Here is a 26,539-nt window from a genome sequence, read left to right as displayed (position 1 = left end):
TCACGAAAGATGGCAGCCTGGTGGCAGGAGAGACAAGGGGTCAGGCTGGCGCTCTGCCACGTCTCTGAGAAGCCACATGACTTTTCAAGGCCTCTTTCTGCCACTTGAAGTTACAACCGGGGTGGCCGGTTTCTGGGGAGCCGAGTGGGGACAGGGCCCCTTGGCGGGGCTGCCACGCGTGTCAGCCAGGGACTTGTGGGGTGGGCCTCCATCGCAGCCCCCGCAGCTCAGGCCCGCAGCGGGGCCAGCCAGCCTTGGTTTCCTTAGAAATCCACCCTCCCTGCCTCATAAAACCCTCAGTGCTTCCATGCCTCTGGAGTCTGTGTTTCCAGTTTGTAAACACATAGCTGTTGTGTTTTGAGGGTAGCTGTAAAAAACGCACAACAAAAATTCACCCGTGAACACACCATTTTCCCTCGTAAACAGGACCTGAGCAGTACTGGCAAGCGGCTGTGACCTCATGGTTACGTCCCCAAGGCCCTGATGTAGGTTTTCTTCGGGTGTCTCTACCCGGTTGCTTGTGTTTTGGCATCTCACCGCCTGGGACCACGGGGAGTGAGGTCACCTCTTACCCAGCATTCCTCTGGGGGCAGGAAAGCCTCGGATTTGAAATCGCTTTACAGCATCGTCTACTGTTAACCCGGCAGCTCCTCAAAACTCACTGTTACTTGGCCTTAACTCCCTTACACTGTCTGCGGGGCAGGAAGGGAAGGCGCCTGACGAACCCCACTCAAGTTTCTCGGGCTCTTTCTTAATGGGGCTGTCTACTCTATAAAACTGGAAAAAGAGGTTTAGGGCAATTGTGAGCCACAACAACTCAGGACAGCCTAAGTTTTTCCCACTTGCCCTGACTTTTTCCAGAAGGCGATCTCAGCGTTAACAGACGTGGGTTTGCCCACGTTCACCGAGGTGCTGCTCGCACCTGCCGCACACCGGAAGCCGTGCAGGTGTCCACTGACAAATGAACAGATAAACAAAAGGGAGTCCATATACGAGATGAAATATCATAAAGCCTGGAAAGAGGCAGTTCTGACACAGGCTACACCACGGATGAAGCTTGAGGACCTTATATTAAGGGAAATAAGCCAGACACAAAAAGGCAGAGCCTGTATGAGTCCGCTTACACGAGGTCCCTAGAGCGGCCACATTCATGGAGAGACGTGGACAGGTGGCTTCCAGGGGCTGGGGGAGGGACCGAGGAGAGCCGTGCTCAACAGGTTCGGCTGCAGTTTGGGAAGACGAGAGAGTTCTAGAGACGAAGGCGGCCGTGGCTGCACAATAATGTGAATGTACTTTAAAATGTGCGCATAAAAATTATTAATCTGGGGGGGGGGTTGTTTTGTTTTTGTTTTGCTTTTTAGGGCCACACTGGCAGTATATGGAGGTTCCCAGGCCTAGGGGTCTAATCGGAGCCACAGATGCCTGTCTATACCACAGCCACAGCAACACAGGATCTGAGCCGTGTCTGCGACCTGCACCACAGGTCACGGCAACGTGGGATCCTTAACCCACTGAGCGAGGCCAGGGATCGAACCTGCATCCTCATGGATACTAGTCAGGTGTGTTACCACTGAGCCATGACAGAAACTCCAAAGTAAATTTTATGTTATGTATATTTTAACCATAATTTTGTTGTTGTTGTTTGGCTGCACCCGAGGCATATGGACGTTCCCAGGCCAGGAAGGGAATCCAAGCCACAGCTGTGACCTTTGCCACAGTTGCAGCAGGGCTGGATCCTTAAGCCACTGCACCACAGCAGGAACTCCCTGCCATAATTTTTTAAATAAAGAAAGAGAGATGTCTTTTATCAGTGCAAGAGACGATGCATGGTCTCCATGAAAGACCCAGGCGGTGATCACAAGCACCCAAGAAGCTTTCTGAACCCACACACATCAAACACCGCTAATATCTCCAGACGATTTTACTAGCGCTGTGATGCGCCGAATAACTTCCCAAGTCCCGGTGGTAGCCACAAACATGAAGCAAATAAGACAAGTCTGAGCACAGAGCCCAACCTTTCCTGCCCTCGGAAAACAATCAAGTCCCAGTTACCCGGAAACCCCAGAGACGCCTCTGCCCGCGTCCAGCTCCTCACCGCGGCTCCCCAGACAGACATACGTCCCAAGACTGGTGGTGAAAACAGAGGGAAGACCCCCGCTCCAAGCCCCCGGGAAGCTGCAGACGAGAACACAGCCCCCAACAGAAGCTTCAATAACAATCCAGCCCCTACGCACAGAAGCACATGCAAGCACTCACTCCCAGCGATCCGAGGTCGCAAAAAGGGAGAATTTTTACGGGATTTTCCTTCTCAAGCATCTCTGCCTACCTTCGTGTTTCTAATGCACCTCAAGCAGCAGAGTCAGCGTCGCAGGAGAAACAAGAAATGGACACTTCTGTCCTTCTTGGCCTTTTTTCTTTTTTAAATGACTTCTTTTTGTGCGTCGAAAACCAACGGGAGGTAGTTTTGTTTATTGGCCTGGGAGCTGGGAGAGCTGAATGAGCGAGTGTCAAGCCAGAAAGCACGTGTCACCTGGCGGGTCTGCGCTCCCCAAAGAAATAAAAGGATCACACCGTCTCAGTTCTCTGGAGCGCAAGGGCGGGCAGGCGAGCCCCAAGGTGGAGGACTCCTCGCTCAGCAGACGGGCCCGGCCGTGCCAGACAGAATGCTGGTTCCTGATCCGCACATCACCTTTCGGCTCACTTTGCAGCAACGCGCTCCACCGTGGGGACGGGATGCAGGAATCATTTGAAAGCTGTGTCCCTTTTTTTTCTCAAGCGGATCAGTGGTACGAGCTGTTAAGAAAATGACGCACGGTTTACTCCTGGTGGCTGCAGAGCACTGCCGAACCCAGTGTCCCTAAAACATCAACATCAAGGACAGTGAGTCTGCCTCTGGTGAGGGGACCCTGAGTTCCGGCGCGCTCACCCACACCAATGCCCAGGGCACAAGCTGGGGGCCGAGGAGCACAGGCAACTCCCTCAGCAGCCGCCCTGCTGGGGACAAGGGAGCAGCGAGAGCAACGGGGCCACAGCTCACAAGGAGGGACAGGGCTTCTGTTTCTGCCTATTCACACTCCGCCCAACGAAACAGGTGGCTAGGTGTCCAGGGGGTTCTTTCAGGATTTGAGGGCTGCCTAATTATGCCAGTGCTTCTCTTCACACGAATGGCTTTTGTGAAGAAGCGGAAATAGTGCCGTGAAGACTCTTGTTGCTCAAACCCTCTGTAGTGAAAGGTTGGCTTTCCCCCTAAGCTCTTGCAGATGATACTTTTGTAAACTACAGCACCGGCCAACTGCCAGCCACATTTCCCAGGAAGAGTAATGAGAGCCACGTGCTGGCAGCAGCTCAGTCCCAGACGCTGTATTAGTCGATGTCATAGAGTCCCCTCGATTCGTATCAAACAACCCGTGGAAGAAAATCTCCATTTCGTGCCATTTAGGGGCACATGAAACCTACCGGGTGCCAGGGAGCTAAGAGGGTCAGACCTGCAATCAGAACGCAGACATCCTCTTCATTATCCGCAGAATATACTTAGAGCCGGTCTGACCGTCCCTGCTGACGGCAGGGGCTCGCCGGGATGGCGGGCGTGCGGGTGGTACCTCTGCCACATCTCCCCTGTCCATGCATCCACCCACAGACCTGCCGAGCGTGCAGATTCAACGCTAACACGTGCTCATTTCTTAGCCCGGCGGCTGGCTCAGGAAGGGGCCAGGCATCTCCTGGTCCTTTCTCTGAGTGACGTCCTGCAGTCCCTTCAACCACGCCTCATACTCTGCAGGCTCAGTCCCTGTTCCATCCCTTTCACCAGCAGCCACTATTAAGTGGGTGGATCCATTAAAACTTAACATTTTCATTGGATTGTGTCCCAAATGAACACACGCCCTGAAACACGGTCCACACAGCACAGGGTGGCGACGCCACCTCTCTGCCTGGACACTGCTGTTCCTGAGCGCCCTCTGCTGGCAGGGAGTTTTTCCATCAATACCATCCTATTAACACATGGTCACCTGCTGCTGCTTGACCTGATTCATTGCCTGTGAAATTGAGTTTTGTTCACAACATAGAAGAGAAACATATGCTCATACCTCTTTTTTTTTTTTTGTCCTTTTAGGGCTGCCCACGCGGCATATGGATGTTCCCAGGCTAGGGATCTAATCAGAGCTGTAGCCGCTAGCCTACACCACAGCCACACCAGATCCGAGCCACGTCTGCCACCTACACCACAGCTAACGGCAATGACAGATCCTTAACCCACAGAGCGAGGCCAGGGATCGAACCCACAACCCCATGATTCCTAGTCGGATTCCTTAAACACGAGAAGCCACAACCCCATGATTCCTAGTCGGATTCCTTAAACACAAGACCTCCTACCTCTTAAAAGCAGCTTTCTTTGTGTTTCACCATCATTCTAGAAGAAAGCAGGTCTGGGCTCCACGGATGGTGTCTGGCGTTGGGCTGGACCAACGCAGTTCAGGGAAGTCACTAGGCCTCGGGACCGCGGTGTGGACGTGGCCGCGTGCTGCGCCCCCGGGGAAGCGGGGGAGGTGCCTCGGGGAGGCCAGGAGGTGGGGAGGCAGGTTTGCGGTGGGTCTCAAGACACGGCTGGGAGGGCCTTGGTCTGGGTGCCGCCCGTTGGGGGAGGGGCAGGGAGCTAGAGCAGCCCCGAGGCAGATGGCATCGCCGGTCCTTACGCAGCGTCTCGTGCGCGGAGGAGGCCTTCGCGTCCAGGGCAGCCCAGGTCCAGTGCGGCCTCAGCTGGTGGGAACCTCGTTATCCAGGGGCCTCAGGTGACCCCAAGGTGGTCCCAATAGGGGGCAGATGAGTCTCCGGCTAGAGCTCTGAGGCCTCTGTTAACCTGGGCCTGGGGCCGGGCGGGCCGGTTGGGCCTGGCGGGCCGTGCGGGCCACGTGTTCCGGTCACGTGAAACCAGGCCCCGCCCCACATCCTCGATGCACCTGAACAAACTGCCGGAGACACTCCAAGCGCAAAAACACCCCCTTTGAAACTGGATCTCTCCGGAGGCAAATTCCGAGGTTTTGCCTGAATGGCGGGTGCTCTCCTGTTTCCTGCAGCTCTAACACTTCAATCAGAGATGCGGGAGACGTTTGTTACCAAAGAATGTCATGCTCTTGAAAAGTCACTTATCCGTTCCCTGTCTTGGTTGCCTCGATTTTTTTTTTTTTTTCTTTTTAGGTCCGCACTCACGCATACGGAGGTTCCCAGGCTAAGGGTCCAATCGGAGCTACAGCTGCCAGCCTACACCACAGCTCACGGCAACGCAGGATCCTTAACCCACTGAGAGAGGTCAGGGATCGAACCTGCAACCTCATGGTTCCTAGTTGGATGCGTTTCCGCTGCACCACGAGGGTAACTCCCGTTGCCTCAATTTTTAGGTAGGCGAATAACTTACCATCTCCCCAGAAGGTTGCACAGGATAAAGCACACTTCTGCCAAAAGGAAGAAAGAAAAACGCACCCTCACCCCAGCACCCACAGCCCAGCACCCAGCCTGGCAGGGCTTCCCACGGCTGTTCCTCTTCCTGGGTGACGAAGCCTTTCCCTGGTCGGCAGGTGAACTCGCAGTTTTACACCAAAAGCACTAAATGCAGAATACAAAGAGTTGGGCTTGCAAGCTATTCACCAGCAGGGGGAAAGCGCTGCACACCGTGGCCTCTGCTTCTTCCTCCGTGAAAGGGCAAAGGACCTGCCCTCTTTCTCACTCCTTTCTTGTGAGGCTTGAGGAAGACCAAGCACTCTGAAAACTTGCAACACCAAGCCGCTGCGAGCCGCTCTTGCTATCAGAAGGAAGACCATTTTCAACCCAAACTCTCTTTATTTCTGAGGTGCATGAGATGCCAAGGAGAGCCCTGGGCTCTCTCGCGGTGACGCAGGAGCACGGCTCCTATGTGCTTGCTTGTCTGCAGCTTTATCAGCTGTGCTCTGCTTGCTTTAGAAACTGCAGCGCTCTTCAACCTGAGCTGGACTATGCAGCCGCTCAGCCCTCCATCTCGCTTCCTTTAGAGGCAGGTGGAAAGTGTGAGGGGGTGGGGGTGGGGTTCCCCGCTTTTTATTGTGGTAAAACACACACAGCAAAATTTACTGTCTTAAACATGCCTAAGCGTACGATTTAACGGTGTCAGATCCCTCCGCGCGATCGTGCGATTGATCATCCGTCACCACCGGCAGCTCCGGCACTCGGTCCATCTCGCAAAACTGCAGCTCTGCCCCACCCGCATCCCCACGCACACTAGTGCTGGAGAATGCCTCGGCTCTTCAGTGTCGACAAGTGAGACACAGGAACACGTGGCGATCTCATCAAGGCGCTTCATTTCTGCAGCAGGGCGCGGGTGCTCAAAAAGCGTGCACCCGCAAAGAAGACAAGACCCTCCCAACTTACCCCTAATGCAGGTGATGTACCTGTCCCCTTCCCGTCAGGCAGGTCAGGGCGCACATTCTTCCCGATGGGCTGAAACACACAGTTGCTGGGCGAAGAGGGAAAGAGGACGGGGTCGCAGGAGGGCGTCTCAGAAGAAACCAACTGGAGCAAAATGGAGTCACCAAGATTTCCTTTGATAGAAAAGAGGTTATGTTACTTTCCACACTAGTCAGGTTTCTAACCCCCTGACCACAACAGGAACTCCCTGAATTCATTTACTACTTCTAATAATGTTTTGTGGGAGTTCCTGTAGTGGCACAGTGGTTAACAAATCCGACTAGGAACCATGAGGTTGCGGGTTCGATCCCTGGCCTTGCTCAGTGGCTGAAGGATCAGGCGTTGCCATGAGCTGTGGTGTAGGCTGCAGTCACGGCTCGGATCCCGCGTTGCTGTGGCTCTGGTGTAGGCCGGCGGCTACAGCTCTGATTGGACCCCTAGCCTGGGAACCTCCATATGCTGCAGGAGCAGCCCTAGAAAAGGCAAAAAGACACACACCCCCCATAAAAATAAAAAAAAATTAAAAAAAGGAAATTCTTTAGATTCCCAGCACCCAGCCAAGGACTTGAAGGAGCAGATGATTAATAAATAGTAGTGGAATTAATTTACCAGAGTTCCATAGAACATCTGTATACCTCACAAAGTAGCTAAAATATCACACATTGCCAATTAATATTAGTAATAAATGAACAATTTCAAACTCAAGGGGAAAAAAATCTATTAACAATTTTGATGCCTCTTAAACCTGAGAACTTAGGAAAAATGCCATTGAATCCTGCCTTCCGTGATTACATACAGGATTACTGTGTTTACTGTGGGCCACGGCATTCAGGAAGAATATATATATTCAACAAATATTTGAACTTTCTTATGTATGCAAAGACAATGATTTATCCAGATTCAATACAGGTCCTGAAAGGTAGTTCCGATTAGGACCGCCAGGGGGCACCCTAAGCGAGCACATCTTTGTGGCAGGTGGGAAGGAAAAGGGCCCCACGTGTGAGCGGCCCCTCGCTCAGAGAGCAACCGAGCGCCCAAGTCTGTCTGCACGGCATGCCTCTGAAACAAAAATATTCTAGAAATATTACTAGACTGTGGAAATGGCACCTATCAATTGAAAATTCAGCTCTGATCAGTTTGACAAATGCATGTAAGTACATATGCATATGTTTTCCCCTGAAATTATCCTAAACACAGACTCTCTTGAAACTAAATGAGAAGCAAACAATCTTCGCAACTAAAGATTAGACTATATGATTAACATATATTGTCTACCTAGGAAATATACAATATGATACATGTAAAGACACCGCTTTGCTAATTCTGCTAGTCTTTATACAATACCACTAACATTTTTTATGATGGTAGAACATACATAATATAGGAGTTCCCTCATGGCTTAGTGGGTTAAGGATGCAGGGTCATCACTGCTGTGGCTCGGGTTACGGCTGCGGCACAGGTTTAATCCCTGGACCAGGGGCCAAAAATAAATAGATTTTAAAAACAAAATAGGAGTTCCCATCGTGGCCCAGTGGTTAACGAACCTGACTAGGAACCATGAGGTTGCCGGTTCGATCCCTAGCCTTGCTCAGTTGGTTAAGAATCTGGCGTTGCCATGAGCTGTGGTGTAGGCTGCAGTCACGTCTCGGATCCCGCGTTGCTGTGGCTCTGGTGTAGGCCGGCGGCTACAGCTCCGATTGGACCCCTAGCCTGGGAACCTCCATATGCTTCGGGAGTGGCCCAAGAAATGGCAAAAAAGACAAAAATAAATTAAAAATAAATAAATAAATAAAAACAAAGTAAAACATTCATAACAAAATTTACCATCTTAACCATTTTTTTTTTTTTTTTGGTCTTTTTGCTATTTCTTGGGCTGCTCCCGCGGCATGTGGAGATTCCCAGGCTAGGGGTCAAATCGGAGCCGTAGCCACCAGCCTACGCCAGAGCCACAGCAAAAAGGGATCCGAGCCGCGTCTGCAACCTGCACTGCACCACAGCTCACGGCCACTCCGGATCGTCAACCCACTGAGCAAGGGCAGGGACCGAACCTGCAACCTCATGGTTACTGGTCGGATTCGTTAACCATTGCGCCACGACGGGAACTCCCATCTTAACCATTTTAACTGCACAGTTCTGATATTAGTACAGTTCCCCGCATACGTACATTAGTTCATTTGCGTGTCTGCAACCACCTCCATAACTTCATCATCTTCTCAGACTGAAACCCTGTTCCCACAAGATGGTAACTCTGGTGCTTGCTTCAGCAGTGCATATGCTACAACTGGAATGATACAGAGATTAGCATGGCCCCTGCTCAAGGATGACACGCAAATTCGTGAAGCGTTCCTTTTTTTTTTTAAGGGCCGCACCCACGGCATATGGAGGTTCCCAGGCTAGGGCTCCAACTGGAGCTACAGCTGCCAGCCTACACCACAGCCACAGCCACACAGGATCCAAACCACGTCTGCAGCCGACATCACAGCTCACACAACGCCGGATCCTTAACCCACTGAGCGAGACCAGGGATCGAACCCAAATCCTTATGGATCCTAATCGGGTTTTTAACCTGCTGAGCCACGGTGGGGACTCCAAGCAGTCCATATGTTTGCTGGTCATTGCACAACTATAAATGCAATAAAATTCATTGAGTAAAAAATAAGTAAATAAATGCTAACTCCCCATCCCTCCCCAGCACCCACCACCCAACTTTCTGTCTTAACCCACTGTGCTGGGCGGGAGATGGAACCTGTGTCCCAGCCCTCCCAAGAGGCCACAGATCCCGCTGCACCAAAGTAGGAACTCTCACGATATCTCTCTCTTTTTTTTTTTTTGTCTTTTTGCCTTTTCTAGGGCTGCACCCGCAGCATATGGAGGTTCCCAGGCTAGGGGTCTAATTGGAGCTGTAGCTGCCGGCCTACGCCAGAGCCACAGCATGCCAGATCCGAGCCACGCCTTGACCTACACCACAGCTCAGGGCAACGCCGGATCCGCTACCCACTGAGCAAGGCCAGGGATTGAACCTGCAACGTCATGGTTCCTAGTCGGATTCGTTCACCACTGAGCCACGATGGGAACTCCTCATGATATCATTTTAAATCTGCACTTTAATGAAAAGTTTCAAAGCACTGAAATATTACCTTTTGACTTATTATACTTGGAAAACCACTAATAGTGTTCAGCAAAGTGACTGTGAGCCTTAAGAACTTTCAGTTCTTCTGTGATCAAAAAGATAAATAAAACTACCCTTGCACTTCTAGAGAGAATTAAAATAGGGAAGACTCTCTGAAGACCTTCTATAGTAACATTTCTCAATTAAATAACAAAATCCCTACGTCCAGGAACTACCACCTACTACACATGTAGGCGGCAAGGTCTACAGGGTGCATCGCTTTCAGAACCGCCTTCAGAAACTTCGTTTTCTCTCTCTTGGGAGAAGATTATGTTCAGATCTCACCTGTCCACGTCTGTCCCCAGGGCAAGCGGATGGCTGCACACAGATCTGAGCCCCAACGAGGCAATGATGGAAGGTGCCCCCTGGAGCTTTGATGACCAGAGAGAGTCTCGAATGCACGGGATCCGAGCTGCGTCTGCGACCTACACCGGAGCTCACAGCATCGCCGGATCCTTAGCCCACTGAGCCAGGCCAGGGATGGAACCCGCAACCTCATGGTTCCTAGTCAGCTTCGTTTCCCCTGCGCCACAACAGGAATTCTCCCAACAAGTTCTTTAAAAAACAAAACAAAAATCCCAGGAGTTCCCCTGGTGGCTCGGAGGATAGACTCTGACTAGTTCCATACCTGGCCCGCTCAGTGGGTTAAGGATCTAGCCTTGCTGTGGTGTAGGTCTCAGATGGACTGGGGTCTGGCATTGCTCTGGCTGTGGTGGAGGCCGGCGGCTGCACCTTACAATTCACCTCCCAGCCTGGGAACCTCCATGTGCCATGGCTGCAGCCCTAAAAAGACAAGAAAAAAAATCCTGGAGGCTCTGTGCTGAATTGTGTCTGGACCAGTCTCACTGGGCCCTCCACTCCCCACGCCCTCCACCCCACCCCCTACCCCGCACCGGGGCCCCCACAGGCGGCGTGGCCACAGACCCAGGGCGGAGTGGAAGCCGCCCCGCCCTGCCCCCCCACACCCCGCTTTCCAGCTCATCCCGCACCCGCTGGCGGACCACCCTCACCCGGCAGGGGCAGGGGCAGTAGGAGGGCAGGTGCGAGATGCGGACCTCCGCGTGGGGGGGTGGTTGGAGCGCGGGGCGGCAGGGGGTGTGAGTGCGGGTGGGGGGTGTGAAATATGAGGCGGGCTGGAAGGCGGGGAGCTGGACGTGAGCTGGGGTGCGCATATTGGAAGTCCGGCAGGTTCCAGTTCCGAAGGTGCAACTGGGGGCAGGGTGCGAAAGGGAGGGAGGGAGGGAGGGATGCAGGTGCGGGTGGGAGTGGGTGCGGGGGTGGACGGGCTGGGGGCGGCCGTGAGGGGAACACGGGTGGGACGCGGGGCGGGGCGCGGCGTGGTCGCGGGGCCGGGCCCGGCGGGGCAGAGGCCAGGCGGGGGCGGGGGCGAGGGGCGGGGCGCGGGGCCCGGGCGCGGGGCGCCTCGCGGGGCGCGGGGATGGCGCCGGGGCGGGGAGGCTGGGGCTGGCGCGGGGCGCACGCGTCGAGCCGCGCGCAGGGGACAGCGGCGTCCGGCAGAGTGGCCCAGCCCTGCCCGCGGGAGGAGCGCACCGGGTCGGCGCGGCGGGTAAGCGCGGGCCGAGTCTCCCCGGGAGGTTTGGAAGCAGCGGGGCTGGACCGCGGGGCTCGGGCATCTCCGGCGACGATTGGAGCCACGGCCGCCCCTTTGCTCCTGGAGAGCTGGGGAGCGGTGGCTTCCGCGGGGGGATGGCCCCAGGCGATTTCACTCGTTTTCCTGGGTTCCTCCCTAGAAGGGGGGCAGGACCTGCTCTGGAAGGTCAGGTCGAGGGCCTGAGGGGCCCTGCGGACCCCGGGCCGCTCCCGGGGCGGGCGCGCGCTGCTGCCCCGACGGCCTGGGCTCGCCCGCAGTCCTTTTGGAAACGGGCAGATGTCTTTCAAAGAAACACTTGGGCTCTAAGTGCCGCGACCTAACCGGTGTGCTTATGGCCTGTGTGCTTCGATAGACAGGTTACCGAGAGTGGAACAGCCCCTTCTCTGTGCCCTGCCGGAGCGCCTCGGAGGCTGTGCTGCCAGCGTCTGGGGGGACGGAGTCCGGCCTGTGGGCACAGCGCTCGATTCCGAGAGTTTGTGACAGGGCGGTGAGCCCCCAGAGGAGTCCTCCGGGTTTGGCTTTATCGAGATATCGCCCAGATGTGCCACTTTAAAATGGTTTTGTGCAGACGTCTGGGACACGAACGATGCTCTGGTTCTTATCATCAGAGATTTCAGAACCGTGACTTATGACATGTGCTTGACCTGGCTGGCAGGCCGTCGTGTGCTACGAAATGTACCGCTAAACACACAGTAAAAGATCAAAGATGAAAAGGGGCTTGTTTTCCGAAGGTCAGTGTATTCAGAGTCAACCTCAGCTGATTTGGCGGGGGTTCCACTGGCTCAGCAGTTTGATTCTTGTCGAGATAAGCGTCTAGGGAGGGCAGCGCACGTGTCCCGTAGAGTAATTCACAGAAACTTTACAACTGTGACAAATTAGACAATGCTGTCTGTGTGAACCAGCAGATGCTAACTGGCTTAAAGCTGTCTTCTAATAATGGTAAGTTACCAACTTTCATTGTTTGCCAATAAGAAAAAGAATTTTGACCTAATTTCCTTGAATGTTGCTTAGATTTTAAGTTGTGTTCGTTTTCTTCACTAAGGTAACTTTTACATGACACATGGTAAACTTTAAAATCATTATATATATATATATATATATATATGTGTTTATCGCAGCTGCTTCACACCGTCTCCCGCACGGGAAGAATTTAAACCAGGATTTGTCTCTCTGTTGTTATCATTCTTTGAACAGGCACCTAACGCAGAATAAATATTACGTACATTTCTTGAGGCTTTTCCCTCAGTGGGGCCCACAGTCATCCGTAAACCCATGGCTGTTGTGATGACCTGCTGTCTGAGCATTCGGGACAGTGGGAGGCCTCGGAGAAGCATTTCACCCTCTGCAGACAGCATGGTTCCCAGGATCCATGTGCGAAGAAATCCAGCCAAATTCAGTTGCCGTCTTGACTACCAGACAGGGTCCTTAAACCGCCCCCCATCCCCTGACCACACACACCCTGTACCAGGGTCCCCTGCCCCTCAGGGCCATTCCCAGCCTGTGCGACACGTGTTATGTTCGTTTTGACCAGGTTTTTACAAGCCTGTCTCTCCCGTGCGCTGTGAATGAAGCTCTGAGAACGGGGCCCAGATCTTCCACCTCTGTATCCCCAGCGTGTAGCCCTGAGCCCCACGCCCAGCAAGCACTTGACACAGGTTTTGCTAAATGGGGGGGGGGGAATCCAACACATGCGACCATAAACAGCACGCACAGTGTCTCTAAAACAGCATTCTTGGCAATTTCCGCGTCACTTTTAAAAGCCAGAAGAGAGTCCTTTTCCTTCTTGCGGCGGTGAAAAACTCCTCGCAGCCAGGCTGGATCGCCACTGCTTGCTTTTTAAAAATCTCTTCGAAAGTGGGACGGCGCGATGCCTGATGTGAAGCATCCACACACCTACGTTTTCTTTAATTTGAAGCACGTGTGGTTTGCTTGAAGTCTGCTGTTAACAAACAGACTAATGATATAAATACAAAAAATCACTTGATTTGCTTCCTTCAGATCACCTGCTTCGCTCCATGAACGCTCATTTATTTCTGAAATCCCATTTCCTTTGAGCTTTAAAACATAACCTCTTATTTTAGGCCATGGGAGAAATTTCCTATGTTTATATACGCATAGGAATAGATGTGAATACGAACATTCAAATTATATTTATACTACAGAAATTTTTTGCTGCCAAAAAAAGCACTTTTTGACAGATGTCACTTCCGTGATACAAAAGGAATCCTAAAAATGCCGTAATTGTAAAGCTGTGAGGGTTTTGTTCACTAAACAAGAGTAAAGGTAATATCTCAATTTGCTTTAAAATGAGAACTCCAATTCATACGATTAAGTAACTGGCTGTTGTTGACGCATCAATCATATTTCACAACTTTAGACACTCTGGATCGGAAGTCAGGAGCAAAAGCTTAAAAAGAGATCTCACTCGAGCTCCTGCACGTTTTAAGGTGTGGTACAGAGATTAAAAGGTAGCTGCTCTAATCTGGACATTCGGCCCGGGCTTCATCCCGTGAAGTCACGTGGAAGGGGATCCGCTGGAGAAAGTCAGGCGTTTTTGTGGCGACCTCGGTGCTCTGCAACCTTAGGCAAATCACAAAACCTCTCTGAGCCTCCATTTCCCAATTTGTAGAATGAGGAGGAACCCGAGGCCTCCTCGAAGGTTCTTGCAGCTCTGACACGCCGATTCCATGCGCCTTCCATGGATTAGGAAAGGCGAAACTGGGATTTTTACAGGGAAATTAACTTTTAGCTATAAATGTGAGGTCAGTGTTTGCGGAACGACTCAGGCGTTCCTGACCTGGGGTTTGGGACGGGAAGCTCCTGTCCGGAGCACTGGTGGATAACGCCCCTATGATTTTCCTGACTGGTATTTACTTTAGCCCCAAACCAGCCCTCAGAAGGTGGTGCACTGGGAAACTCAACTTTAAGGGCAAGAATTGGGAGTTCCCGTCGTGGCTCAGCGGTTAATGAACCCGACTAGCATCCATGAGGATGCAGGTTTGATCTCTGGCCTCACTCAGCGGGTTAAGGATCCAGCACTGGCATGAGCTGTGGGGTAGGTCACAGAGCAGCTGGGATCCCACGTGGCTGTGGCGGTGGTATAGCCCAGCTGCTACAGCTCTGATTGGACCCCAGCCTGGGAACCTCCATATGCTGAGAGTGGGGCCCTAAAGAGACAATAAGACAAAAGGGGGGGCAGTGACCTTTTTTTTTTTTTTTCATTATTTGGTTATTAAAGCCTTCAGGACAAATGTTGAAATACATTAAAATGAACACAGCACTAAAATGTTTGAATAGGTGACAAATTCTAGTGGTATTCTTCGGTGTTTCACAGAGGTCATTCTGATAACTTGTAATGCCCTTTAATGATGGACGGGAGAAAGGAGAGGGGCCTGCGGGAGTGGGGAGCTATCTGGATGCTTAAAGAGGGAGGCCAGCAGTGGCAGGAACAGTCTTGGAAGAAAAGTCCTGTTTCTAATTTCTCTCCAGGCTGCTACGTTTTGTTGTTGTTGTTGTTGTTGTTGTCTTTTTGTCTTTTTTGTTGTTGTTGTTGTTGCTATTTCTTGGGCTGCTCCCGCGGCATATGGAGGTTCCCAGGCTAGGGGTTGAATCGGAGCTGTAGCCACCGGCCTACGCCAGAGCCACAGCAACGCGGGATCCGAGCCGCGTCTGCAACCTACACCACAGCTCACGGCAACGCCGGATCGTCAACCCACTGAGCAAGGGCAGGGACCGAACCCGCCACCTCATGGTTCCTAGTCGGATTCGTTAACCACTGTGCCACGACGGGAACTCCCAGGCTGCTACGTTTTCTGTCGACTGACTGAAGGTAGACCAGCTGGCAATTTTCTAGCTTAATGTTAGAACTCTAGGAGTTCCTGTCGTGGTGCAGTGGTTAACAAATCCGACTAGGAACCATGAGGTTGCAGGTTCGATCCCTGGTCTTGCTCTGGGTTAAGGATCCGGCGTGGCTGTGAGCTGTGGTGTAGGTCACAGATCTGGTATGGCCATGGCAGTGGTGTAGGCTGGCAGCTGCAGCTCCAATTGGACCCCTCGCCTGGGAACTGCCATATGCTGTTGGTGCAACCCTAAAAAGGAAAGAAAAAAAAAAAAAACTTAAGATAGTGTATCAGTCAGGAATTCTTTTGTCTGCAAGCAACAGAAAACCTGACTTAGACAAGGGGTTTTTTCCTCCGGTGAGTCTGGAGGTGGCCGCAGGGGAGGATTCAGCAGGTCCACGATGTCACAGCAGGTGCCTTGGGACTTTGATCATTGCAAGCTGACACATGCTTGCAATGTGGCTGCCCAGCTCCAGGCATCACATCTATAACCGTATGGAAGGAAGGGGGAGATGACGGGCAGCATCTCCCCTTTTATTTATTAGGGAACCAAAAGAAGTTCCCCAGCAGGACTGCATTTTTAGTCACTGCCAGCCACAAAAGGAGACAGGAAAACAAGAATGTCCCTTCCGGGTCTCACGAGAGGCGCAGGAGGCGGGGCAGGGCCGGGGGGCTAGGAGTGGGTTACCAAACCATGGGGTCAGCCGTGGCCGGCCAGCCATGGGGACGACTGTTCTCTATTTAACGGTTCATCCTTCAGGGGACACTTCCTTTCCAAGTTCCTTCTTACTCCCAACATTGCCGTCAACACCCGAGTGCACCCGCTTATCAAGGTCTCTGATTATGTCCTTACTAAGACGTCCCGTAAGTACAGGTGTAGCTGCGCGGTGTCAGTGCTCCCACAGCTCCTCACGGTATGAAGCGCCCTCCCTGGAAGGCCTGGCACGTGTGCTGCTGAGGACCCAGGCTCACCCGCTGGCGACATGCCCATCGGTGTCGTGGTGGACTTGCTGAGCCTTGGCAGCTGCCAGAGCAGTGGGAGTTTGTAGGCACAACCTCCTTCTGAGGATGCCCTCGGGGGTCGTGACGCAACTCCAGGACGCATATCTGAAAGGGTTTTGCAGCACCTGGACCCAAGGGCTCTGGGGAGGCTGAGCGGGTCGCCTCTGCTCCCTGTTCCCGATGGAACAAGCCCATCCAGCCGGTGTCTCTGACCCAGGGCGTTTAGGGTGGGACAGTCCCTTGCCATGTTTGGTTTCCTAATTAAAGGACAGGTGCTACGCGTGCTGCACACACACACACACACACACTCACTCACTCTGTGGGACAGTCCTCTGAACCTGCAGGGAAATACCAGCAACACTCTCCAACCTCCCGGATGTGCAGTGTCCCCTCCCCGGGCCGGCGGCCCCAGCCCCTCGCCCACTGCTTCCAGCCGAGGCTCCTGCCAGGACGCCCACAGATCCTCCTGGGGGGGCCCAGCTGCTCGGCCTGCAGACGTCGGGAAGGAAGGGCCGCAGCCTCGGAACTGGAAGCAAAGGGAAGGTGGTCGGGGGCCTTCTGCGGAGACCAGACGCTGTGCTGTCCCGGACAAGGGCCATGTCTACCTGAAGGCTCGCGGGTGGCAGAGTATGAGGCTGGGCAGAACCTGCAGGACCCAGGCCTTCCGTAACAAGGAGGCCACGACGGGGAGGCCACTGGCCAGACCCTGCACAGGGTCCCCAGCAGAAGGAAGAGCTTCCGGGAGCACCTCCAGCGCGTCCTGCCCCGGTGCCCGCCAGGCCTGTCCCGTGCCTGAGAGGCCCGTGTCCAGCAGGGCAGAGGGATGCCTGCCAGGCCCAGGGGTGGCTGCCGGGTCTGCTGAGAGTCGGTGTGACCTAGAGAGTTCCATGGGGGAGAGGGCTGTTGCGTGTTCAATAAGTCTTTAAATATAATCGTTTTACCCCCTGAGAACAAGCAAAATAACCAAGGCCAGTCACAGCATGGGGCTGGGAGCCTGCTGGGACCCGCGACGGCCGAGGGCCTCTGGAGACCAGGAGACCTGGAAGCGGGGTCCGGGAGACGGCCGAGCAGCTGTTTCTTTAAATCAGATCAAAGTTTTGTCTTGTGTTTTGCCTTCAAACCAACTCATGAACATTGATGTTTTTAAACATTTTACAACTCGTCATGAGAAGAGTTCTCGTGGGTTCCACTGGAGGGTCGAGTGTGGGGCTGAGGCTGCCTCCGGCCTGTCTGGGAGCAGTGAGGACTGGGGCGGCCGCCCCCGGAGGCCCCCCCCCGCCCCCCAACCCTTGCCCAGTCCCTGAGTCTGGGCCACCCGGGGCCCTGCAGGTCCTGCCTGCGCCCCCCTGAGGAGCAGTCTGCCCATGCACTGGAGACCTGCAGCCAGTTAACGCCTGTTGTGACATCTGCCACGTGAGAGAGGCCAGGAGGGAGGAGGCAGTGGGTTGACCAGAGAGAAGTTATGGTGGTGGCCTGGGGACAATGGCAGTTCAGGAAAATTGCTCCGGTCGCACATGAACAGAAAGGCCAAGATGAGGAAGCAGCCCAGCTGTGTGCAGAGTGCCAGGGCCCCAGGGCCACTGGACAGCAGGACCGGGGCCGGAGGCGGGAGGCCCCCTGTCTCAGGCCAGTGTGCTCCTCCCTGAAGTGAGTTCAAGGAGCCTGAGACCTCTCTGTCCTGCCTGCTCCTGTGCCCTGTGCCCGCGGCTCAGGGCTCATGGGTGCTGTGGACAGTTACTAAGCCTGCTCCACCCAATGGCAGGGAGCTGCACACGAGCACGGTCACACCTGCTGTGTACACACATGCACGCCTGTGTGCGCACACACACACAAGTACACACACACACCTGGGCCTGCAGCCATGCAATGGAATGTACACGTGTACCTGCACACATACACGCTTGATTGCGCACACACATACAACCTGTGCCTGCGCTTTTGCGTGCACCTGCACACACCTGTGTGTACACACATGGAACACACATGTAGGTGTGCGCATACATGCTGCAAGCCGTGCCTGCACCTGCACTAGACACGTACCCACACACATGCCACACATGTATTCGCACACGTACGTGCACACACACACACCTGCTCACACCCGCAGGCACACCCGCACCCATGCACACATGTGCACGCACTTGCCCCTGCAGAGTTCCCGCTGGGAGGTCCGGGTCCCCCCGCCCCCCCCCCCCCGCCGCCGCTGCCGCCGCCCCTGGGGGGACCGCGGCCGCCTGGGGCTGCGCTGCAGCCCGCCTGCCTGTTCATGACCTGTCCCCTTGCAGGTGAGCAGCTGGAGCGATGGGCGACTGGAGCTTCCTGGGGAGACTCCTCGAGAACGCGCAGGAGCACTCCACCGTCGTCGGCAAGGTCTGGCTGACCGTGCTGTTCATCTTCAGGATCCTGGTGCTGGGGGCCGCGGCCGAGGAGGTGTGGGGCGACGAGCAGTCGGACTTCACGTGCAACACGCAGCAGCCCGGCTGCGAGAACGTGTGCTACGACCGCGCCTTCCCCATCTCGCACATCCGCTTCTGGGTGCTGCAGATCATCTTCGTGTCCACGCCCACGCTCATCTACCTGGGCCACGTGCTGCACCTGGTGCGCATGGAGGAGAAGCAGCGCGAGCGGGACGCGGCGCCGCCGCCGCAGGCCGACGGCGCCAGCGCGCCGCCCGGGAAGGACCGGCCGCCGGTGCGCGACGACCAGGGCAAGGTCCGCATGGCCGGGGCGCTGCTGCGCACCTACGTCTTCAACATCATCTTCAAGACGCTCTTCGAGGTGGGCTTCATCGCCGGCCAGTACTTCCTGTACGGCTTTGAGCTGAAGCCGCTGTACCGCTGCGACCGGTGGCCCTGCCCCAACACGGTGGACTGCTTCATCTCGCGGCCCACCGAGAAGACCGTCTTCGTCCTCTTCATGCTGGCGGTGGCCTGCCTGTCCCTGCTGCTCAACGTGCTGGAGATCTACCACCTGGGCTGGAAGAAGCTCAAGCAGGGCGTGGCCGGCCCCTCGCGCGCCGACAGCCCCGCGCCCGCCGGCGCCGCCCCGCCCGCCGTGGCCATCGGGGTCCCGCCCTGCTACGCGCCCTCGGCCGCAGCCGCCGCCGCCGCGGGCCGCCCCGAGCCCGCTCCCCCCGCGGCCGACGGCGCGCTGCCCGGCGCGCGGCCCGAGACCCACGGCGGCGCCTGCGCCCCGCCCCCGCTCCCGAGCGAGCCGAAGCGGGGCGGCCCGGAGGCCGAGGCCCCGCAGCCGCGGCGGCAGCAGCCGCAGCAGCAGCAGCAGCGGCAGACTTGGGCCGGGAGCGCCGCCCCGCCCGCGGCCCCGCCGGGCGGCCCCGGGCAGCCCCCTGCGGAGGGCGGCGGCGGCGGCGGGGCGCCCGAGACGGCCGCGGAGCTGCACGCGGCCCCCGGGGCCCGCGCGGATCCCGGCCGGTCGAGCAAGGCCAGTAAGTCCGGCGGCGGTCGGGCCCGAGCCAGTGACTTGGCCGTCTAGCGGCGGCCTCTCCCGACGGCGTCGCGGCCCTGCTCCCAGCTTCCCAGGCCCGAGGGCGGCGCGGGCCGGCAGGTGCAGGGCCGGGGCGGGGCCGGCGCGGAGGAGGGCGGGCAGGTCGGGTCCGCGTGTCGGTGCGTTTGCTGTTCTGAGCTGTGAGGTAGTGGGCGTCCGAGGCGGGAGGCCGGGCCGAGGCACCGGGGCGCCCCTGCAGGTGCTGCCTGTCCGTGGGTCCCTGTTCCGTTGTGCTAAAGCAGAGGCGCCCGCTCAGTGCGGGGCAACAGGTGTTCCGGCCGACGCTCCCCGGAGCCTCCGGACAGCCCGGAAAGTCGTAGATGCCCGTAGGCTTCTCTCTGTGTGATGCTTGAACTTAGAGTTGAACTTCATTTGGGATATTTGCCAAACGGCTCTAAAAGACGATTTAGAGCAGGTCCACAGAGTGTCACCGAGTGTCTGAAACTGCATGTGAAGCCCAGGATATCAAACCACACGCTTCATGACAGGTGATGGAGCCGCCCCCCCGCAGAGGCTGTGGCGGGGGGGGGGGGGGGGGGGGGGGGGGGGGGAGGTGGAGAGGCAGACACTTGAGATAAGTTGAAACAGCCAGGAAACGGAATTCAAGCATGGCAGGTATGCCGTAGGTATTTATTTTTTAAATGATGCTTTGTGCTTTGATCTGAATTGTACAGGTATGCCTATTTCCCCCCACTTTCTATCTTTTGGGAAAAATGAAAGAAACTAGTCTTACTAAAACAGATACCGAGAATGCAAATTTGTCTCATTACATCCTAGTCAAGATTTGACCTTTATTTTCAAAGAAATTCTTTGACTTTATGAGTCGGCTAATTGCTAAGAGAACATACTACATAAAATAAAAGTAGGGAAATTAAAACTTAAACGCAAGGGAAATTTTTAAGTGCATTTCAAATACTTGAAGTTGTGAAGCTTTTAATGGGAGGTTAAGAGTTAACTACTGTTGCCAGAGAACCTGTTTCTACAGAGGAATCGACAACCTGCATTTTTTTTTAAACAGTACAAAATAAAACTCTTCCAGTTTCCTAACCGTTCTTTGCGGGCAGCCTGTTTGCTTTCTGAAGCGTGAATGACAGTGGGTTTTCCTTCAAGAGTGAATGCGGGCGCCGGTTTCCAGCATCCACCCAGTTCCTGCACTGGCTGCTTCTGTGCACGGGTGCGACCGGAAGATGGCAGGGCCTTCTGTCCTGCACACGCAGTGGGTGGTGGTCGTGTCTCAGTCACTTTTGTTTCTGAGCCAGTGGACAGTGATGCTGAGCCAGATCCTTGTCCCACGTCACCTCCTGCCTCCACAGCAGCTCATCAGCCCTTGTCCCGCAAAACAGCACACAGCCCACCTGAGTGACCTTTGCATGAAGTGCTCAGGTTCCTGACGCCTTGGCTGGGCCCAGACTGCACAGCAGGCTTTGTCTATGTCGTAAGGAGTGACCCCCTGACAATCTGGTCCTGCTCTCAGACTAGCTGTGCAGTGGAGTCAGGCGGCGCCGTGCCTGCTGCAGACACAGACCAGGCAGGAGAGTGCTCGCTGGCCGTGGGCGTCCTTGCAGCCCTTCCCAGCAGGGTCCACGTGCCGGTATTCTCCTCCCCAGGCTGGGGCACAGGAGAGGTGATGCCTCCTGTGGGGGGACTTTGTCCTGGGCGAGACATGGGCTTCCACATGTCCTGGGCGGGGCGGGGCCCAGAAAGCATACAAGTAAGAAAGAGGACACAAGGCCCAGGTCCCCAGCTCGATGCATTGAATGCACTTAGGTAAGAATCAGCGCATCTCTCTTCCCAAAAGCCTCCCTGCCTTTCTTGCTTTGTCTGTCACAGCTGCCACCGCCTTTCCTCTTGTCGTCTTTCACTCTGACGGTATTCTTTCTGGGCATCCCCTGGCATCCCAGGGGATAGGACTCAGCCCTTTCGCTGCTGAGGCACAGGTTCAATCCCTGGTCTGGGAACTGAGACCCCACATCAAGCTGCTGCATGCTGTGGCCAAAAAAGAAAAGAAAAGTGTTCCTTCTGGAAACGAAGGAGACCTTAGGGAGGGGGAAGGGAGGAAGGTATGGACGGAAGCACACACAAGCTGTGTCCCTAACGTATGCCAGCCTTGACCGGTTCTCCAAAGATCTAAGACATCAAAGTTGTAAGCAGAGGAATTTCCAAATTCTTGTATATGTTCCAGTATCATTTACAAACCTAGTCAAATGCTCAATCTTTTTTCCTCTTTTTACAGCCATACACGCGGCACATGGAAGTTCCCAGCTAGGGATGGAATCAGAGCTGCAGCTCCCGGCCAACACCACAGCCACAGCAACGCTGGATACTCAACCCACTGAGCGAGGCTGGGAACAGAACCCACAACCTCACAGAGACAATGTAGGGTCCTTAACCCACTGAGCCACAACAGGAACTCCAAATGCTCACGTTTTTTTAACCTAAAAATTACTCGTCTAAGATTTACCACATACTTTAGACATTACAAAGCTATTTTGTCAGAATCTAACATGCCAGATTCTTCGATTATAAACATATTAACTATCCAAGGTACCGAGATGCTGCACTGACGGAGGCAAATGAGCAGATGCTGGGTTCCGGGTTCTCACTTCATGGGGTTATGGTGAGACCGAGATCCAGACAGCACGTAAAAGAGCAAATAACACGCAACTTTAGGTGTAAAGGGTCACCCAGCATCACTTATTATTATTTGCTTTTTAGGGCCACACCTGCATCGTATGGAGGTTCCCAGGCCAGGGGTCGAATCAGAGCTGCAACTGCCGGCCTACACCACAGCCACAGCAACGCCAGATCCTTAACCCACCAAGCAGGGCCAGGGATGGAACCCGCGTCCTCATGGGTACTAGTCAGGTTCCTTACCCCTGAGCCACAGTGGGAACCCCTCAACATTAATTATTGTTACAATTACATATTTAGGTGTAAGCTTCCCAAACAAGGAATTTGATGATTGGAACGTGTCACAAACTTGACCTAAATCTTATCAAATCCTCATCAGCACCATGCAAGACAAACAGTATCATCCAAGCCAAAGCTGCCAATGGCACCCAAAGCAAACTCTGGGTCTCGGCACGCGGGTGGAGCTCTTTGCCCTCACTCCTGCACAGCTGCCCAAGAGGGGCCTGTCACCACCTCCACGTCACAGACAGAAGCGGAGGCGCAGAGAGGTCAGGCCACTGGCCCCAAGTCACAGAGCTGCTCCTCCAGATCTTCAGGAGGGTCCGTCTGAGCAACCCCCCCGCGGGCTCCCCACCCCCCCGCCGCCCCCTGCCCCCTGCCTCCCTCCTCCCCCCTCCCCCAGGAACGGCCTGGCATTGCCCCTCAGACCCCCGCGCCCCCTGGAGTCTCTGCAGAAGACGCGTCTCCCTGACGCTGGGCACTCAGTGCTGGGCCAACAGCAAGCCACTGTTCCTATGATCCAGTGTTTCTCTTGGAAGGAGTCTCAAATCTGGGAAGCGATTTTTTTTTTTTTTTTGGTCTTTTGGCCTTTTCTAGGGTCACTTCCTGCAGCATATGGAGGTTCCCAGACTAGGGGTCGAATCGGAGCTGTAGCCACCGGCCTACACCACAGCCACAGCAACCCGGTATCCAAGCTGTGTCTGCAACCTACACCACAGCTCACGGCAACGCCGGATCGTTAACCCACTGAGTGAGGCCAGGGATCGAACCCGCAACCTCATGGTTCCTAGTCGGATGCGGTAACCACTGCGCCATGACGGGAACTCCTGGGAAGCGGTTTTGACATTAGTCAAGGCCTGGTTAAGAAACTAAGTCTATCAGTATAACCACAAAACCAGCACCAAATGTAACTGCTCAACCAAGTCTCTAGTTAGTCATATGGAACTAGTTTGGGGGAGACACAGAACAGCTGACAGGAAGACTCCCCCTTGGGATTTTATCCATTTGACAAATGCAGCTAAAACTGAAAACAGGGAGTTCCCATTGTGGCTCAGTGGTTGACGAATCCGACTAGGAACGATGAGGTCGCGGGTTCCATCCCTGGCCTCGCTCAGTGGGTTAAGGATCGGGCATTGCCGTGAGCTGTGGTGTAGGTCGCAGACACGGCTCGGATCTGGCATTGCTGTGGCTCTGGTGGAGGCCTGAAGCTACAGCTCCGATTAGACCCCTAGCCTGGGAACCTCCATATGCTGCAGGTGAGCCCTAAAACAGAGAAAAAAAAAAATTGAAAACAGTTCTTCCCAGTTCATTTATGCTCAAGGCCGGGGGTTTGCTCTCGGCTCTGTGTGTCCCTGACGAGGGAAGAGGTCCCCTGGGAGCCACTGACCTGGGCTCAGGCCCCGGTGAGCAGAAACCAGCTCAGCCCAGGCCTCCAGGCATCATGTGTGTGGGGGCAATGCCGGCTGGAGGCCCGAGGCCAGGCCCCCCCCACTTCTGATCCAGCCCAGCCCTGCCCTGTGGGGTGAGTGAAGGGCAGAGGGCCACAGGACCGATGTCCCCACCTTGAAGGGACAGAGCCTGCACAGGTGCATGCAGTTCGGCCCGCAGTCGGGACCTAACGGGGGCCCAGTGAGCGAAAGAGTAAAATGAAAACCTGGCTTCGGCTCAAGGGTCTAAACTTCGTCTGGCCCAGGAAGGGACATGGCATCAGCGAGGCTGGTGCCCTCGCCAGGCGGGCTGATGCTCTCTTGAGATAGGTTTGCGTGTGCTGGGCGTCTGCTGCATGTGTGTCACCGCGGGGGACACGCCCCCCTCGCAGGCGCACCCAGACACCCCTCCTTCAGCGCCACCACCAGACACTCACCTTCTGACACCCCAGCTGGGGCTCTTCTAGAACGTCACGCAGACGGACGCTCCGTGAACGCTTCCGCGTCTTCTCCGCCCCACACCGCACCTTCGTGAAGCACGTCTGCTGTCGCCACTTCAGCCGCTTATTCCCTGTTACTGTCGCGAAGTCCAGCGTCTTTCCCCTGGTAGTGACCTTTCCGGGGGGGGGGAGCGGGGGGGGGATGCAATGGAGCAGAGGCGGGGCTCGCGGACGCAAGAGGCCGGAGGCCCCGGGAGCCGGGCTGGGCGGTGCAGCCCGAGAGCCGCTGGATTCGAGCCCAAGAGGAGCTGAGGTGCCCGTCGAGACGGAAGGCAGGACAAGCCATGTCCCCAGGCAGAGGACATCAGGCGGGAGGGTTCGCTCTCACTCCTGGAGGGTCAGGTGCCCTGGATGGGGCGGGCCCACGAGGTGTCCAGACTCACTGTCACCCTCACCCAGAAACCCCCTCCCAGACACCCCAGAATCACGTCTGCCCAGAGATCGGGCACGTCACACGTGGCGCGGGCATGTGGACACGTAAAGTGAACCGTCACTGATGGCTCCCAGCGGGTTACACACGCCTGTGCACACGTCTTTTGGGAGGCGGGTTTCAGCTCCGAGAGTGCGGCGGCCGCACTGCGTCACGAGCATCTTTTAAAGTTTTCGGAGAACTGGCACAGCGCTGGCCGAAGAGGCAACGCGTCAGAGGGGAAACGTCCCCTACGGCAGGAGGGTCTCAGGCAGCGGCCTCGTTCTTCGATGCTTTGTATTCGTATTGAAGACAGAGGAATCATGAAACACGCAGAAAGAGCTCGGACTCCCTCGCACGCTGTTCTCCTGACATTCTTACTAGATTAGACCTTTGTCGTCTTTTGGGAACCTGAGTGTGTCGGCAGCCACGACGAGGCTGCCTAACAGGCGGGGAGTCCACAGGAAACCCCGGTTCTGTTTATACCCAGGGCTCCGCTCATCTGGGAGGCCTGCGGGCAAGGTCAGGACGGTGGTCCCCCAGGCTGGCCAGGTGGCCAGACTGCCTCAGGAGGCGACAGCTGCTGGCTGATGGGACAGGATGTCTGCTCAACAAGACCGGCCCGAGGCTCCATTCTGCGCCCTCCCCACCAAGGCGGGCCAGGCCCCAGGGGCTGGACACACCCCTGCACCCCCAAGCCTCTGCTCTGTCCCATCCACTGACCTCCACGGCCAAGGCAGACGCTCACAATCGGGGGTCCCCCCTCCCCCGTCATGGCTCATCAGTAACGAACCCAACTAGTGTCCATGAGGATGCAGGTTTGATCCCTGGCCTCGCTCAGTGGGTGAAGGATCCGGCGTCGCCGTGAGCTGTGGTGCAGGTCGTGCAGACGGGGCTTGGATCTGGCAGTGCTGTGGCTGTGACGTGGGCCTGCCGCTGCAGGTCTGATTTTTATCGGAAGTGCCATCAGCTCCTTGGTGAGAACCCGGGCTCAGGGTGGAGACGCAGCCGTGGCCCCGCCAGGCAGCAGTGTCACCCAGCGCGTCGCACTTCCTGTGAGGAGACAGAGGGTCAAGGGTCCTGCGGGGAGATGAGCGATGCCCTGGGATTGGGGGAGCCACAGCGCCCTGTGCCTCTGATCCCCGCCAGCCGCCCGGCACCAGGACCTGGGCTTCTAGAACGGCAGCCTGCCCTTGAAGCCCCAGAGGCGCTTCTTTTCCAGATCTTTATGTTGCCAAATGTTGCACACGCTGGGGCGTACACCTAAGCCCTGGGCACTCAATGCAAAGAGTAACAAAAGCTGCACTGAGGCACCTGCCCCCACCCCCCGGAGGAAGACACACCAGATCACTACCACCTGCAAAGGGCACCCCCGCCCAGGCCGCCTGATCCTGGAGGCCTCCCTCCCAACCAGGTGACTTCATCTCATTTCCGAAGTCCCCTGTTGTTCTTACTGGGTTTTATCACAGATGCAGGTGGCCCTAAGCAATAAGCATTGTTTGGCTCTCCTTTGATTCTGGAATCAGCAAGTATACATTCCTGTGAAACTTGCTTTTCTTTCCTTGAAACTGTTTCTGGGATGAATCCAAGTGGTGGAATCAGGGTGTGGTTGGCTCATTCGTGTTGCTGATACCATCCTGCTGTGTCCATTCTGTTTACTGCTGTGGGCCAGCTTCCAGGTGGATCCTGCTTCAGGCCAATGTAACCAAGGGAGCCGGAACACACCTGTGCACAC

At 55.5% G+C, this 26,539-nt stretch overlaps 1 protein-coding gene, 1 long non-coding RNA gene and 1 other non-coding gene across 3 annotated transcripts; 2 read left to right on the top strand and 1 right to left on the bottom strand.

Moving 5' to 3' along the window:
• Nucleotides 1–8,685: 8,685 nt before the first annotated feature.
• Nucleotides 8,686–8,787, top strand: LOC125113678 (U6 spliceosomal RNA). Its single transcript, XR_007131543.1, has one exon. It is a non-coding gene; the product is annotated as a U6 spliceosomal RNA (small nuclear RNA).
• A 9,568-nt stretch (nt 8,788–18,355) lies between these two features.
• GJA3 (gap junction protein alpha 3) lies at nt 18,356–19,546 on the top strand. Its single transcript, XM_047756426.1, has one exon. The coding sequence runs from the start codon at nt 18,356–18,358 to the stop codon at nt 19,544–19,546; it is 1,191 nt and encodes a 396-aa protein (XP_047612382.1).
• A 613-nt stretch (nt 19,547–20,159) lies between these two features.
• Nucleotides 20,160–25,611, bottom strand: LOC125113320 (uncharacterized). Its single transcript, XR_007131414.1, has 2 exons — nt 24,333–25,611; nt 20,160–21,544 (listed from the first exon to the last, which is right to left on the bottom strand). It is a non-coding gene; the product is annotated as an uncharacterized LOC125113320 (long non-coding RNA).
• Between the last annotated feature and the right edge of the window lie 928 nt (nt 25,612–26,539).

Source organism: Phacochoerus africanus, chromosome 13 (assembly GCF_016906955.1).
Source record: "Phacochoerus africanus isolate WHEZ1 chromosome 13, ROS_Pafr_v1, whole genome shotgun sequence".
Lineage (NCBI taxonomy): Eukaryota > Metazoa > Chordata > Mammalia > Artiodactyla > Suidae > Phacochoerus > Phacochoerus africanus.
The sequence above is the reverse complement of the archived record's forward strand: the minus strand, read 5'-3'. Positions and strand labels throughout refer to the sequence as shown.

Excerpts from the sequence above, each read along its gene's own strand:
- GJA3 (XM_047756426.1), top strand. The coding sequence starts at position 18,356 with ATGGGCGACTGGAGCTTCCTGGGGAGACTCCTCGAGAACGCGCAGGAG.